A 16,985-nucleotide genomic window follows, 5' to 3' on the forward strand; every position below is an offset into this window, starting at 1 on the left:
CCAAAAAAAAAAAAAAAAAAAAAAAAAAAAAAAGTTAAAAGGAAACTAACTGAGTAACCAATCTATTCAGGCAATTACCACAGACTCGTAATTTTGTATTTAAAACTAACGCTAAAGAAGAGAAAGACAAGAATTTTGGCTCTTCTGTGAGAATCAGGATGAATATCAGGCGGCAGGCCTAACTAAACTAAATGACGCCCATTTTACCAAGTTTTTTTATTGTCCTATTTAATTTTGCTTTTATTTTCAGAGGTGTTCGTGGAAGACGGAAAAGATCCTTTCCCCTTCCCTTGACCCAGCCTTAAATGATCAAGTCTGGTCCCATATCCAAATTCAAATGCACTAGAAAATTGCCTACCCTTTGCACAGACAATTATTGTGGAAGCACCATTTCTTAAAGTAATTTAAAACCACTAGAGGACGTACAACCGGTACAGTGTCAGTTGGTTCTGGAGCACGGCGGGCATAAGTGGGCTTTTAATTAAATGAAAAGGCACCGCTTTTGGAAGCGCTGCAGTGACCGTTAAAATGTGGTGCTATTTGCTTTTACAAACCACACCGCACATGCGTCCTTCCATACGTCTCAAGGCAAGGCGCATTCCAGACTTCAGTCCTTGTGCTCTGCAAACCAAAAGCGTGTGTGCGCTGGTCGTCACAGATCCTCTGGTGGTCTCCGGGAAGATGCATCACAGAACGGGGCTGGGGGCGAGGGGATAACAGACCTGCCTGACGGCTGAGGACACTGCCAGGTCGGTCCACCTCGTCTCTCCCCATCTTACTCCACTGCATTTACAAATATGCAAAAGTGCTTGCTGGGGGAAAAACATGTAACAATCTTACTGAACTAGAATTTATAGACCATACAGTTCACTCAAGTGTGCAAGCAGTGATTTCTAGTGTTTCCTCAGTGTGTCACCACCACCACCATCCATTTTAGGAGGATTCCGCTACCCCATTAAGATCCTCCGTGCCCTGCCAGGAAAATTTTAAGGTAGAAACAAAGTTATTTTTGTGTCTTCAGCTGCTCCTTTGATTACTCGTGTTTCCAGCACGTCCAGGGTCCTTCTCCGGGGTACGTCCACCCCTCAGAAAAGCCCGTGTGCATGAATGGCCCTAAAACACAGCAGTCATACTGGCTGGGCAAGGATTACTCCTGTTCTGGAAATATGTACCCCTCCAAAGGAAGAAGAGAGTCTGCGCCTGAAACACCCTCATCTCAGTCATCTCTGTTTTAGTCACTGGCAGCACCAATCTCCCAGCAGTTCCTGACCAAAGACCCTGGAGTCATTTCCTACAGGCCACGGGTAAGTCCCCGAAGCCTATCAGAGTCACCCTTCCGCATGTGCTCCCCGGCCAGCTGACTCTGGCCTCTGTCCATGTTACTGTCACCTTTCGTTACCGCTGTTGCATCACTGGTTTGCTGTGCTTTTTAGATCCACGTATAAACGACAACGCAGAGCGCTCGTCTTCCTCTGTCTGGCTCTCTCCACTCGGCGCGGTGCCCTGTGAGCGGGAATACTGCACTGGCGCTCCGTACTGTGACCCTGGAGACCCAGCACGCCCAGCCCCTCCTTCCTTTCAGTCTGCACCCTTCTCTACTCCACCCTCAGGCTCCAGCCCCTGGAACCAGAAGGCTCTTCCTTCGGACGGTGCAAGGCCAGCCCTTCACTCCTTTATACAGCATCTCTTCTGTGGCCGCCCTCCCTGAAATAGGAGAAAGCAAAAACACTCCCTTCCCCACAGCTCCCATGTCTATTCTTTATTTTTCGCACTGTCAGTTATCACTCTCTACCCTAGTATATGAGAGTGTTTTATGTATTAATCTTGTTTACTGTTCCCTCTCGCCCCCGATTAGAGTGAATCCGTGTGTGTGTGTGTGTGTGTGTGTGTGTGTGTGTGTGTGTGTTTTCCACAAGAGCAGACATTTTTGTCTTTTACTTGTTACCTCAGTGCCTAGCACAGTGCCTGACACAGAGCAGGTGCTCAACAAACATTTGTTTAATAAAAAAAGGGAATGAAACGTGAGTGATAAAACGAGACCCCAAAACACTTTATTTCTACCCTAAAATTCTCCCAGTAAGCCAGGGAGGCTCCTGGAGGATTCTAAAACTGTGTAAAGGATACTTGCACGACTTTATGGTAAATACTAAAAATCACTGGCTAACACATTTAAAATGAGTGAATTTTATGGTATGTAAATTATATTTCAATAAGGCTGTTAAAAATTCTTTTCCCAGTAAGACACATTTCTACGCTTGATGAGAACTGACTAAGGTGAGGGAAGACGGGGCACCACCTTGTAAACGGTGACGTATCCTTAGCCATATCCTGGAGGAAATGCTTTCATCTGTTTAGTGGGTCTATTATATTCCCATCATTCTGTGGTGCATCTTCAGTGAAAACCGTAGAATCTGCCATAAATTCTAGGCATAATATTTTTGGTTTCAGAAGTGCAAGAACTGAAGTCTGGAATGCTGAATGTTGGGCATACGTGCAAAACCAAGAAATAGAACAATTTAATGGTGACTGCAAGGTTTCCCCAAAATGGTGCACTTTCCTTCAACAAAAGCCTGTTTAAATTTGAGGGATGCCGCTCTAATTCTAGACACATACGGTCCTCAGACATGTAGGAAGGGCTGGGACAGCACGGCCTTGCTGCCTCCCCAGAACAGATGCCTCTTTGCTGGTTGGCAGCTACCAGGCCGGCCCTGGGGGCCTCTGCCCAGACCCCGTCCGACTCTGAAAGGGATTCCACCTCTGTCTGCAGAGGCTGGGAGCTGCTCTGCCTCATGTCTGGACGTGCAGCCATAATCTGAGAGCACCAGACCCCAATCCTGCCGGCAAGGGAGGAGATAGGAACGCACTGTGACCACAGCACGTGTGGACGGCATTTGAACTGCCAAGGTCAAGGTGAACACTTCTCGAGCCCTGTACCGATCCTTGCCTCTGAACCCACTGTTAATTACTTATTCCCATGGCCTCTCTCAGTCCTCGGACCACTTGGAGACAGTCCTCAGACAAGGAAGGTCTGATGTCTGTATTTCTTATTTCATTTTTGGACCTGCTCAGTGTATTTGCCTCGGGGCTGGGGGGGGGGGGGGGGAGAAACTGCACATCAGTGCCTGGGACTGAAAGAAAGGAAACAAGCTGCCGGACTGGCACACAAGTGCGATCCCTGGAAAGCAGAGAAACACCGCAGAGAAGAGCGAGACTCTCGGAACAAATGATGACGGGAATTTGGGGCAGGATTTCAAGGCTTTACTGAGAGCCCAACAGGTGAGGGGAAAGACACAACGATTTTATGGGGGGGGGGTGTGTGTGTGGTGCACCTTTCTTTTCTTAAAAGGACTTTTTAAAAGAAAGACTTAAAAATCTACAACATACACTGTAATAGAATTCAAATACTAAATTGATCTGGTTGCAAGGTTTCCACTTGAGACCTATGATTGTGCAGAGAAAGGTGTGGCAATATTATCTGGTGAGAAATGGACTAACGGAAACATACATTTTGCCCAAAATGGAATGGAAATTGCAATTTATGGCAGCCAGTTCAAACCTTCCCATTTTGAAAGACATGATTGATGTTACCAGTCTCACATTATTCATTAATATCATAATGTATTCTTAAAATAAACTTAAACGAGCTCACTAAGAGGATAACTGCTGATTAGTAAGGGAATCACCTGACGAACCTCTATGCATGAAACTGGCCCTCACTATTAGCCAAGCAGATGTATCATTAATTCAGAGCACACACAGCCATCTCAACACAACTGGAGAAATAAACTCGGAGCTATTATTAATATCCAGTCAAATGATGTCCTCCCACTATCACAGACTAAACTAACCACAAATGTAATATAGTTAGTATTCATCGGATCCCACAGAGGTTTTAAAATAGCACTGAAATAGGAACTGAACAAATGATAGCCATGATAAAGTGACTCGGGAGGGATTTAAATTCTGCCTCTTATGAAACAAAAGAGATTAATTCACACTCAGTATAGCAGTTGCTTCAAGAAACCTGCATAGTCTGATGTGGCAGAAACTAAACCCTTCTCTCCAAAAATTAATTGAATGGTGCTTGACTCAGAATATATTGAGAGAGCCAACGGAAGGTGACCACGGAAAACCATGACTTCAGAGTTGAGAAAACCCCATCACATTATTTTCTGCAGTCTCTCAGAGGTAAAAGCCCAGGGATGGTCCTAATCATAAATTCGCCGGCACCTTCAGACCCATCTGGTCCCGTTGGCTAAGCACAGCACAGCCACCTGTTGGCCAACCACACATAAGAACTTGGAGATGAGATGGATGCGCCCCCATGGCAAGTTGGGCACTGAGGGGCAGGCAAGCGATACTGACCTTTGGAGGAGCGGAAGTGTTTGCTGGGGGCGGTGAAGCCTCGGGTCCCGTGCACGTTCACGGCTGCCACGCGGAACTGGTACCACCTGCTGGGCCGTATGTCGGTCAGCTGGACCCGCTCATCCGTGGTCTGAGGGGAAAGTCACAGAGCACAGAGATCCCCTTTATCCTGACGTGCCCATCAGGTATGTTTTAGAAACACACGCACTCATCAGCCCATGCAACACAACCTTGCCCTCCCCTGCCCTCCTGGATGAGGGGCTGTCGGGGACCAAGGAATTCCTAGGGAAGTTTCCAACTGCTTGATTCCATTCGTAAGTATTTTACCTCAAAGAGTTAAAGCTCTCTGGAAGTCAAAATCTCGTGACGAAAGCTTGGGCTGTTTTATAATCTGGTGACTAAATACAGCATTGGAGATATTTCATCAATAAATTATACTTATGAACGAATAAATACATGAAGTAATCATTACAGTATAGAGAAAATGAAATCAACTTTAGTTTATAGAAGGGAAATGCCTCCTACTTGCGTGCCAAATATAATTTTGGAAGAATGCACGTGAACCCACACGCTTAAATTCTGGAAGTACACTGCAACCCAAGACTTTTTTGTTTAATTTGAGTAAATCATGCAAGATCTGCAAAGAGTCGTGTTCCTGAAGGGTGAGGTATGTTTCGTCCGATAAAACGTCCAGAGAAGAAAACTGGACAATGGGACAAGTCCACGGGTCTTGATGTCCCTACAGCTACGTCCCGAGATATCAAACGACTTGAGCATCTTCCCAAGGCCCTCCCCCTTCATCAAACTCAGGGCAATATGCCTGCTTCCAGCAGTGTCCTAGGGTAGACGTGAAACCTTGGCCTTGACTCCGAGGGATAGACGCCCGAGTTCTATGCCTCACGTGCGCCAAGCGCTGAGCTCAGCTTGGCGCTCGGTGGATAAAACCGGGAAACAGAACTGAACTGAAACCCTCCTAAAGCTGAGTTTATAATAACCTGTCGGAAAGGATCGTCATGTGTACTTTAACATTCACAAGAAGCTAAGCATCTCCGAGATCAGAGGAAGAGGGTGGCCTCAAGTGTGGCTTTTCTCCCTCGTTTGGCAGAATTTGAGACAACCTTTTCACTGACTTGTCTGTCTAGGTTTAGCTTTCAATTTAAGGAACTAAAGCCAGCATGCCAGCCACAGCATTCAGCAGACAGAGAAAGGTAGCATTGCATGCGGTATTAACTAGTGAAAATAGTAATAATAACAGACATGATAGGGCAAGGTCTTTCCTCTCTCCAAATAAGAGGATATGAAAGAGAAGGGCTTATCATCAGGTACTTCCATAAATCTTCAAATTTATGATTTGGAAATATTTGGAAATTGCATAATTTGGAAAAGTTACAAATGATACTGTATCATTGAAGGGAGAATGCCACGTAAACCAAATATAATTTCAGGCTGTATTCTGAACATCTTTATGTTTTGTTAAAGCGCAATTTTTTAACAAAATAGGTATGGAATAGAATTGCTAAATTTATCTGACCATTCCCCCCCCCCAATTTAAGATGTTTCTCTTAACATCACATTTCTCATTGATTTGGGTGGTATTTAAATTATTTCAGTGTTTATCCTCTCTGAGATACTACTATTGCGAAAGGGGACCAAATTCTTCTCCTAAACACCTGAATGCTGAAATTTATTTTATATTTACTGAAAAAGAATCATGGGAATCTTGTCCTTGGAGAAAAAGATGACCCGATCAGGACAGAAATTCCCCCTAGAGACCTACATGTAGAGAAGGCATTTCAGTTGCTGAAAAGCATGAAGCAGCTGCATATTGAGAATTTATTCTTTTCTCCATCCGTGGAGGCTGCTTGCAGCTGGTAGTCCATTTAACAGCTCTTAAAAAGAAAGAAAATATTTTGCTTTTCACATCCACAAGACAGAGGAGGTAAAGCACTGGGAAGATAAACTCCATCCAGGTGGCCTCCCAGTTGGTAAGCTGACCAAGAAGAAGAAAGCACTTAGGGGAGATTGATGAGCTGCTGGCCGCTTCCCACTAAGTACCTCTGTGACATGAATCTTCCTCCCGCCACGAAAGTCCCATGCGGAATAAAGGCTTAAATTATGTAGGAGAAATAGAGAAGTCATTGAGATGATCAAATAGCACACTGACGAGTCCTACGGGTGTTGCATTTCCCTCACTCTAGTCGGTTTTAAGTTTATCTCGAGGAAGCGTACTTCTTGGGATAAATGTGAACACTCATTAGAAAACCGTCTCCCTTCCACGTGCGCTGTGAACACATTAAGCCAAGTTTCTCGTGGTACCCGGTTATACCTACAGAGCCCATCCCGTCTTCCGCCAACATGCAGGGCACGTCCACTTTGGATTACGTGATTTCGGTGCTCAGGTTGTTTTGACCGAGGCACAGCAAGCTAAGTTTCTCTCTGTAGGCAAAGGAGACACTGCCTCAAGGGGAAAACAAAGCCTATGAAGCACTAACCTGGGCTACCGTCTGCCAATGCGTTGCGTCGTCTTCACTAGGATGGATTCCATAATTCCATCTTCTTTGTACCACGTAGATCACAGGCTCAATTGAAATATTGAATTTGGAGGACCACTTAATCTCCAGCTGCCCGGACTGCAGTTCTGTGAATCGTAACTCCTTCCTGGGCTTCAGGGGGACACCTGAAACAGAACCGCGCCAGTTAAAACAGCCCGTGTGTGACTCGGAGTGCGGTGAAAGTCGAGAAAGAAAATCTACGGAAGAGACAAATCTCATCTCGTGACAACGGATCCTCTATTTCCTTTCTTAAAAGCAGCTTCTCCCTATCAGGGGTTCACATTTGAAATCTCCTGAGACGAAGTTCAGTTTCGCTCTCCCAGTTTTTTTAGAGGGTCTAAACTGATTTCCTGATTCTGAACAAGGTAACCTCTAGAGCAATTCCTTTAGGCGTGTTCTTCCAAGTAAATCCTGTTCCCAAGCTGCACCACTGGAGGCTAACCCGGAATCCACACGGGGCGACAGTCATGAGGAGGCTTGAGTCCTCTTTCCCCCGTAACACGCTCCGTCTCTGCTGACAGATCCTAGGGTCCTTAAAGCACGGTTCTCAAGTTTGCTCTTCTCTCTATCGGAGCGAGTTTTCCTCTTAAGGAAAACATTATAAAGCCCAATCCTCTCACGTGGTCAAATCTTACAAGAATGGTTTCCAAAGCATGGGTCTTGTGGATTCCCCAACTGACTGCTGGGCCCCTGCCCTACCGACTTACCGTCTAAAATTGGAAAAAGATGAATTGATAATGTTTGGTTTTGGCATGAGTGAGTGCCTGGCTTCAGAAGTCCCTCACAGGTGCCTCAGTGGAAAGTAGTTCATCATTTTGACTTCTTTTTCCCCCTACAGTGCATGCAAGTTGCCTGGTAACTGAAAGATTTAAGAACCACGGTTCAAAATAGCAGCCAGTTATGGAAAGGGAGTTTTAAAACAAATTTATAATACTAACAGGACATATGAAACTAACTGAATTAGGTAGACTCTATGGCATCATGATGTTCAATGCCATCCAAACCAAGAACACCAGTTGCATTAAAATCATTCTCTGCTGAGAATGAGTATTTGCCTAAAGCACTGACAACTGAGCATTTGAAATGGTTAGTTCAGAACGCTGCATTAATTTTTCCGTTTCTTAAGTTTAAACTGAGAAAACTAGAAAATGTGCAAATACAAAATATAAGCTCTGATGCATGTTAGTGATGTGGCTGAATTCAACTCATTTCATTCTGATCTTAATCCAAGCCACATCTTGTGCTGGGAACTTTTAAAGTCATTAAACACCGAGGTGGGCAGAGTTGGATAATTTTAAAATGGCTTTTGAGTGAGCTCAAAAGCTCACTGACTCTTAAAAACTATTTTCTAGGGCTTCCCTGGTGGTGCAGTGGTTAATAAGAATCCGCCTGCCAACGCAGGTGACACGGGTTCGAGCCCTGGTCCAGGAAGATCCCACACGCCGCAGAGCAACTAAGCCCGTGCGCCACAACTACTGAGCCTGCGCTCTAGAGCCCGCGACCCACAACTACTGAGCCCACGCGCCACAACTACTGAAGCCCACGCGCCTAGAGCCCGTGCTCCGCAACGAGAAGCCAGTGCAATGAGAAGCTCGCACACCGCAACGAAGAGTAGCCCCCTCTCGCCGCAACTAGAGAAAGCCCGCGTGCACCGACGAAGACCCAATTCAGCCAAAAATAAATAAAATAAAAACAAAATAAATAAATTTAAAAAAACCCAAAAAACTATTTTCTAAACAACCACAGTCACCGCCCCTATTGCATGCATTCTCCATGTTGATTTGCTGGCGGGTTGTGTCTGTACGTTGCCCTTCACTTTACCATAAAGTTGTCTCCTGTGATCCTTGCTGTGGCCTCATCAAGTGGGTGAAGGGTGAACCAGCTACATTTTGAGCCCCAGGGAATTGAGTCTGAGGAAGATTAAATAAATTGCCTGGAGCTATGACCCATCTCCGGTTTCTCCCTGAATTTTCTGCCACATTTCGGATTAGGAAAAGCCACTTAGAAAGGTAGAGAAAAGAAGGGGTTTCCGTAGCTCTGCAAGTCCCTTGGACATTCTGATTCTAACGTCCTTGAAGTTCCTGGTTGCTGTGGGACTCTTCCGTCCTAGTCTTTGCTCCTGCTGTGCCCCTGCAAGAGTCTTTTTCAAGCTCATGTCAGAAACTCCTCGGTGCATAACCGTACACTTACGCTTCCATGCCCAGAATATTTCTGCAGAGTGAGTGATTCTCATATCTACCCCCAGTCCCCCTCTGGGCTGCAGGACCTCATGCACCTGCATAAGTCCCCTCTCAAATGCCTGTCCCCGGATACGCCCCTCCTCCTGAGACGTACGCCTTCGTGACATCTCTAGGCTGTTGGACATCGAAGGGTTCCCAGAACCTTCTGTCTTTTGCTTGCACCTACCAACATCCTGTGGTTTTACTGCAGAGTATAATTTCAGGAACCCCTCAGTCATCCTGTCTCCATGGTGACCACCTGTTTTAGGCACTTTCCTCTCCTGTCTGGACCGTCACCATAGCCTCTAACCCATCGCCCTGCAAGCCAGTCTCTTTTCTCCAATTCCCTCTTCACCGTATTTGTGGTTATTTTCTTCAAGTGGAGGAGGGAGGCTCTCCTACTCCTTCTCAGAATGTTCAAGCGCATCCGTTTGCTACAGAAGGGAGGGAAACGTCTCTGCATCTCACTCGAGGCCTCCATCTTTCACCACCGCCTACCCGTTATCTTTCAGTTGATCTCGTGGTACATTTTACGCGTCTGTCGCACACCCTGCCTTTCCACCCAGCTTTCCCACAAACACACTGCCGGGCACTCCCTCTACTACCACGGCCTGTTCCTGGTGTCTTCTCCACTCAGAAATCTCTTTCCTTCTATTTTCTGGCCACAGACCCTGGAATACTTCCAGGCTCAGTCCAAATGCCACCCTTTGGAGCCGCTTTCCCTAAAGCTCCCGACTGCAAAGACAGGCTCCATTCTCCTGCCAGCTCGTGAGCATTTAACCTGTCGAAATGCACTTAAGTGCCTCTCTCCACAGCCAGCTCGTGTAATGATGTGTGTCTTCCCCGCAGAGCTAAACCCCCAGAGGTCAAGAAGCACGCCTCCTCCATGTCCTCGGAGAGAGCGCTCTGCAAGAGCGAACGGCCCCGAACTGTTCGCTGAAGAAACAGCCCAACCCGCTTTCTTATTCTTCTCTCAGGAATGCACCTGGGGACGTGAGAGGACTCGAACAGGTACACACATCCTTGTGACGATGGTAAACCCCTCCCTGCTTGAGAGTCACGGAGGGCAAGGAAAAGACGTATCGCAGGCGTTCGGTGCCACCTCCTCTGGCGTGTGTATCCTGTCAAGGAGCTCACATCTCCTTTTCGGTCAAGGTCCTAAGGCTCAAACATTCCTTTACTTACTATTTAAAGAGACGATGGCTGGCTAGTTCCTGAACCTCACAGAGCACTTTCTCTGAGAGCACTTTCTTGGCTCTCCGTGTCTAATCCTCTAGCGTAAACGCAGCTAGAGTAAATCCTCGAGTCACTGGAAGCACCCTGAACTCGTCGGCAGCAGAGCTGCCGCTGCTGAGTTGCATCCGCACCCCCATGCTCTGAGGCTTCAGTCTTGAATATCACTCAGCTACCAAGAGCCTTCATGGCGCATGATGACTGTCAGGGCACTGTCAGTTCAAATTCCTTCATCTGAGAATCTCTTTAATTATGACGTGCAATGGTCTTGCAATTTGCATTTTAAGAAATGGTCCATCTGGTTTGCATTAGGGTCAGCTGGCTCCCCTGATTGGGAGTCACTGCAGCCCTTGGCTGTAACTGTGTGCAGATGGAGCTCAGGCCTGGACCCTCAGCCCTCACGTCAGTCCTTTCATAGTCCTTGCGAGCTCACCCAGCATCCCGGCTGCATAACCAGATGCAGAGGACGGATCTGTCCTCAGTGTGGTTTTCATTATGTAAATGACTAGGATCTTTCTTTTTTAGTATTTTTGAACGTATTAGTCATCTGAAATCTCAACTATTCTGTTAAAAACTTCAAAAATGCTATCATATAACATCCCACAATATATGACAATATCAGTGCTTTTTTTTTTTTTCTTTAAAACATAACAAGTATTTTGGTGAAATCAAAGGAACAGAAACCCAATGCTTCAAAAAATGTTGAAACTATGCTGATAGAAAACTCAATAAAGACAGACCATCAGCAGTTGCAAATCACCACAAGATCTGACTATTCATATAAATATACTTGTCACAAGTCTAGGTATGAAAATTCAGCAAGATATTGTGTTCCGGGCTTTCCTGGTGGCACGGTGATTAAGAATCCGACTGCCAATGCAAGGGACACGGGTTCAAGCCCTGGTCCGGGAATATCCCACATGCCACGGAGCAGCTAAGCCCGTGAGCCACAACTACTGAAGCCCAAGCACCACAACCACTGAAGCCTGCATGCCTAGAGCCTGTGCTCCGCAACGAGAAGCCACCGCAATGAGAAGCCCATGCACTGCAATGAAGAGTAGCCCCCGCTCACCACAACTAGAGAAAGCCCACGCACAGCAACAAAGGCTCAATGCAGCCAAAAATAAATTAAATTAAATTAAATTAAAATTAAAAAGATACTGTGGGGCTGCTTCCCTGGGGGCGCAGTGGTTAAGAATCCACCTGCCAGTGCAGGGGACACGGGTTCGAGCCCTGGTCCGGGAAGATCCCACATGCCGCGGAGCAACTAAGCCCGTGCGCCACAACTACTGAGTCTGTGCTCAAGAGCCTGTGAGCCACAACTACTGAGCCCACGTGCCACAACTACTGAAGCCCACACGCCCTGGAGCCCGTGCTCCGCAACAAGAGAAGCCACCACAATGAGAAGCCTGTGCACCGCAACGGAGAGCAGTCCCTACTCGCCGCAACTAGAGAAAGCCCGCGCACAGCAACAAAGACCCAACGCAGCCAAAAATAAATAAAATAAATTTTTAAAAAAAGATCTGGTGTTCCAGGGATAATATCTCTCATGAGGACAACTGTACTCAAGGTATTTGTGTTTACGTCACATTAAGGCACTCAGTCACTATATTCAAAACGTGAAAAGTTAATTTGTGAAAAGCGGCCCATCTCTAAAATCCTGAGGTTTATATATTTCAAATACTAAGAGATTCATGGAAATAGTACATCAACTCCATCATCACATCAGATCTTTTTGAGAAGAGACAAACTGATATAGGATTAATTCCTGGTTAGCACCTGGTAAAGAAAAATAACTGCTGTGTCACAGCCACCCACCTAACTGAAGGCCACAAACTACTCTGAATCTTTACATTTGGAAAACAAGTTCAGCTTTTCTCTCTCCCTCCCCAAACCAAATGTCCCAGTTGGGAGTGAGGAGAGGCAGTAAGACACTAAAGCATCACCTCTAGACAGAGGACAGTCCAACTAGGCTGTAAACCAGACCTAAAATAGGGGAGGATCAAAGGAAAACCAGTGCCCCAACGAACCGGAGCTTGTGTTTCACCCAGAGAAGACCAGCTTGTGAATTTCCCACAGTCTCACGAAGGTGTGCGTGTCAGAGACTAGCTCCTTCGGGCCTGGTTTACTCACGGTAACATGGTCAAGTCTTCCAGGGGGCTGCTTCTAATAGTTTTACTTGAAGGGTGAAGGAAAAGCTCTCTTTTGTTTTCCTTTGTTTCAAACCCTAACACCAGTCTGTAAAGTTAACTCAGGCATCAGGCAAGGACACTTCTCACAGCATAACCCAAATTAGATGCACAAATGTAACGCGGGACATTCTGTTGATCATTTTTTCAAAACATACAGTGTTTTGAAAAACTCAAGTTTCCAGCATATATAAAGCCTTCGAAGGTATGAAATCAGTCTACACCCCATCTTCCTTTCTACAAAAGTGGACCAGACAGAAAGGATATATGTGTTTCCATGTATTTAAAAAAATTTTCATTAACTCAATAAGCGATAAAAGGAAAAACAGGACAGCGGATGGCACACAGCAATTTACGGCAAAAGTTAAGAAAGTGATTGGTCCACTTCAGTGAGTGTGTGCGTATGACCACCTTGACAAGGAACTGCTGGGCCGGGTGGAGGTTGGTGTCCTTTGATTTTGCACCCCGGTGCTCACCCAGTACAGGTCAAAACCAATGTCAGGCACTGCCCATAACTCCTAACACATAGTCAGTAATTACTAACTGAGCTGAAATGTGTCAGTACTTGGAGATCCAGGTGACATCAGTCCCTTTTAAACTCAAAATGGGGAAGACATTAAGAAAATGCCCTCTGGGATTTCCTATGAGATGACACTTCAATAAGTAAATAATGAATGAATGAAATGGACATGAGGAACTTACAGGTTTGCCCAATAGAATTTGGTTCTTCACGAGGTATACTCTGTATCTAATTTAAATATTACAACTCCACAAACTAGTTGGAAATAAAGTTCAAAGAAAAAAAGCTCCATGTTATTTATGAGCCTAAAAACTACTGATGAATCACTGGTTGTATTAGATTTAATCTATTTGATCCTGATCTATCTTTTACTTGAGCTATAATAATACAGGGGTGCCCAAAGAGGGCTTGAAGTTTAGGGTCCTATTACAGTAGCTGGATAGAGTCAAAATAAAAATGACAGGAGAGTTGGCCCAGGTGGGAACAGGCATTAGATGCATCACTGCTGCCAACCACTGGATCCCCTCAGAGGCGGCCTGCGACCTCAGCCTCAGCACTTGTGAACTGACAGCGGGACTGGTCCAGCTCAACCAGCGGTGGAGCTCCCTCTTCCTAAGGAAAACGTCTGTGCAGGCCTAGCGTGAGCAGAGACAGGCAGGCAAGCTCATTTCCCACCGGCTGTTTTGGGGCAGTAAGAGGGCACTTATGAAGCTGAGAAGGACAGTGACAGCTGGGCCTCCAAAGATTGTCAGGTCGCTCTGCATGCATGTTGTCTGGCTGGATACCTGTTTTTCTCCTCACAAAGCCAAGTGCTGGGTCAGGAAGGACCCTTTCCCAGAGAGGCTGTGGCACCACCAGCACGAGAACCCTCTTTTGATGACTGTCAGATGCTCCCAGGACATGGAAGCCAGCCTTCATTCAGAGAGCAAGGAAAAAATCTCTATGTAGTGTGTGTGTATATATATATATATTTTTTCAAAATAATACTATTTTATCCTTGTGCTCATTACGCAAAAGTCATTGTTAGGCCAACAGAGTCTTTTTATTCTATTTGCGGTTAGCCCTCCGTGAATTGCCTCTGTCCACAAACACCCAGGTCAAGACTTACTTGTAGTAGAAAGGTGACTTCAACACTTGAAAAAAGCCCATCGTATTAAGTTTAAATTGCAGCTACCTTTTAATCACTAATCATTTATGCTGGCCCTTTATAGAATATTTCCGTTATTCTCGGTGAACCAGGCATACTTGAAACTCATACTGACTCTTCACTGCTTTCACATGAAAAGCGTATTTTAATTTATATTGAGTCCTTTAACCGCCTTACTTTTAAAACAAAAAGGGTTTTACAAATGGGTTTTCAACAATCATTCTAAAAGCATCCTATTTTTATGGTAAATACTGATAGTTAAATAGCAAATGATCTATAATAACAGAACAGGTTTCATAATAGTAGACTTTTAAAAAATTAAATGGTGTTAGATTGGGCAGAAGTGATTTTATGTAGTTTATAACAAAAGGCATGGAAACAATAAAACTTTAAATCCATTAAGGAAACGTCAGTCTGTTAAAGGGAAAGCAGCAATTATTTTGAATTTGAGACAGTATTTGTGCCAGGTTTCCAAGGATCTTAGGGGAAAAAAATGGAAAACTGCATGGATTCCACAGATTTCAGATAAGAGTATTTCCGAGTGGCAGCTGGAGGAAGATGGCGCAGGTATGTGACTTCTAGGAGACCTGAATTGTTATAAGCCTAAGAATGGACTTCTGAAAATAGTCAACAAGCCCATAATTCAGAACCGGCATTGCAACAACATACACTTGATGCGTGAGAGGGAAAGTGCGAGAGAGCAAGAGAGATTTCTTTCTACTTATAATGAATAATGCCTAGTGACTGATTCTATTTTTCTCTTCAAATTAGATCCAAAAAAGTAACGAAATGTTATGTCTCCCATAGTATGCTTTTTGGCACGCCAAACTATACATAATACAACATCATCAGTTTAACATACAAGAACTTTGTCACACTCACAGAAAGAGGCATGTAACAGCATAAAGGAGTTAAGTGCTCTAGAAACCTCCTATGGATGTAAACTGTTACATCAGCTAAATTGTTTGATAACTTGCATCCCTATCTTTTGGAAGAGGGCAATTCCTCCATCTGGAAACTTAAGATACTAATCAAAATATTTAAAGTTCCCTGCAAGCACACTTCTGTTCTTGGATTATGCCAACAGAAAACCCACAATACTCATGCGTCTATTATGCGTTTTTCAGCTGGGCCCCATCGCCAGCCCGTTTTCCAAGGATTTGAATACAGTTACTCCAAGGTAGCGAGCGGAGCTTCGTTCATTTACTCATGTTGGAGAAAAACAGAAAAAAAGTTCCTGAATTGATGGTGGCCTTCCTACATGTTAACTTCTAAACGAATTCATATGATATAGCTATTATTTTGTAATAACTTTAAATGGAGTGTAATCTATAAAAATCCCAAGCCACGATATTGTACACCTGAAACTAATACTGTAAATCAACCATACCTCAAAAAAAAAATAAGAAGAATTCCCATGAAGGATTTACTCCACCCCAATATGAGTTCACTGGCGCTGATTTCTATGGTCCAGTAAGTATTTTCAGATGTTTGTATGTGGCACAAGGTAAATCTTCTTACAGTTCTCTCTTTCCTTCCAAGTCACATCTTCGACATCCTTCCTCACACACACACAAACCCCCCTGTGACCCTGGAGGTCCCCTGGCCTACTCCGCTCTGCTCCTTACCTTTGTACAGAGTCTTGGGCACCTGGCAGGTGTGTCCACATCCATTGGAACAACACTTCTTAACCCCAGAGCATTCACTGTCCACTTCACAACTTTCGACACAGGCAGCAGCAAAGCCGCTGGCCTTCTCGGGAGCTGGGCAATCCCCCTGCTTTACCGACAGGATGTACTTGAGGAACTCACAGCTGGTCAGGCACTCATAGTTCTTCTTGGGGAACAGAGGCTGGGAGAGAACAGAAAACAATTCTCCCGTTAAAGACACACGGAGCCTGATTTCCAAGGCGTCGGAAAGGCAGGTCAAAATTCTTACTCCATCAAATTCTCCCTTGAATTGTTTACAAAGTAAATGTACTTGCTTTCTTTCCCCCTAAAGTAGTGATCTTTTATGCTAATTTTTTAAAGGACGATGACCCAGGACTTAGAACTTCATTTTACATGCAACAGATGCACATCAATTACACATACAGGCATTGACAGATTACTGTGACATTCTGAGTTCCGCTATTGTAAATTTCATGTACGTCGAGACAGCAACACTCTGACAATTAAATACGAGGGAAAAATTTCACACTCTAATTTAATTACCAAAGGTGGAAAACTAGAAACACTAGCTAGAAAAAGTATAATTTCAAGGTTTGAATTAGAATTGTAGATGAGAATAAAACTGATTGTTAATAATCATATATAGGGGGGGCGGTGGAAAGATGGCGGAGGAGTAAGACGCGGAGATCACCTTCCTCCCCACAAATACACCAGAAATACATCTACACGTGGAGCAACTCCTACAGAACACCTCCTGAACGCTGGCAGAAGACCTCAGAGCTCCCAAACGGCAAGAAACTCCCCACGTACCTGGGTAGGGCACGAGAAAAAATTAATTAAAAACAGAGACAAAAGAATAGGGACGGCACCTGCACCAGTGGGAGGGAGCCGGGAAGGCGGAAAGGTCTCCACACACTAGGAGCCCCGTCGCGGGCGGAGACTGCGGGTGGCGGAGCGGGGAGCTTCGGAGCCGCGGGGGACAGCGCAGCAACAGGGGTGCGGAGGGCAAAGCGGAGAGATTCCCGCACAGAGGATCGGCGCCGACCGGCGCTCACCAGCCCGAGAGGCTCGTGTGCTCGCCCGCCGGGGC

General features: G+C 45.2%; 1 protein-coding gene across 1 annotated transcript in view; it reads right to left on the bottom strand.

The window, feature by feature from the left end:
- The window catches only part of ANOS1 (anosmin 1), a 203,025-nt gene that overhangs the window by 38,537 nt on the left and 147,503 nt on the right, over positions 1-16,985 (bottom strand). The window contains exons 4-6 of the mRNA XM_007449895.1: positions 15,854-16,076; positions 6,858-7,042; positions 4,366-4,495 (exon numbers count right to left, since the gene is read on the bottom strand). Coding sequence (XP_007449957.1) covers positions 4,366-4,495; positions 6,858-7,042; positions 15,854-16,076 — 538 coding nt within the window. The remainder of the gene's footprint in view (positions 1-4,365; positions 4,496-6,857; positions 7,043-15,853; positions 16,077-16,985) is intronic.

The sequence above is a fragment of the Lipotes vexillifer genome, unplaced genomic scaffold (assembly GCF_000442215.2).
Source record: "Lipotes vexillifer unplaced genomic scaffold, Lipotes_vexillifer_v1.1 scaffold14, whole genome shotgun sequence".
In the NCBI taxonomy this organism is placed as follows: domain Eukaryota; kingdom Metazoa; phylum Chordata; class Mammalia; order Artiodactyla; family Lipotidae; genus Lipotes; species Lipotes vexillifer.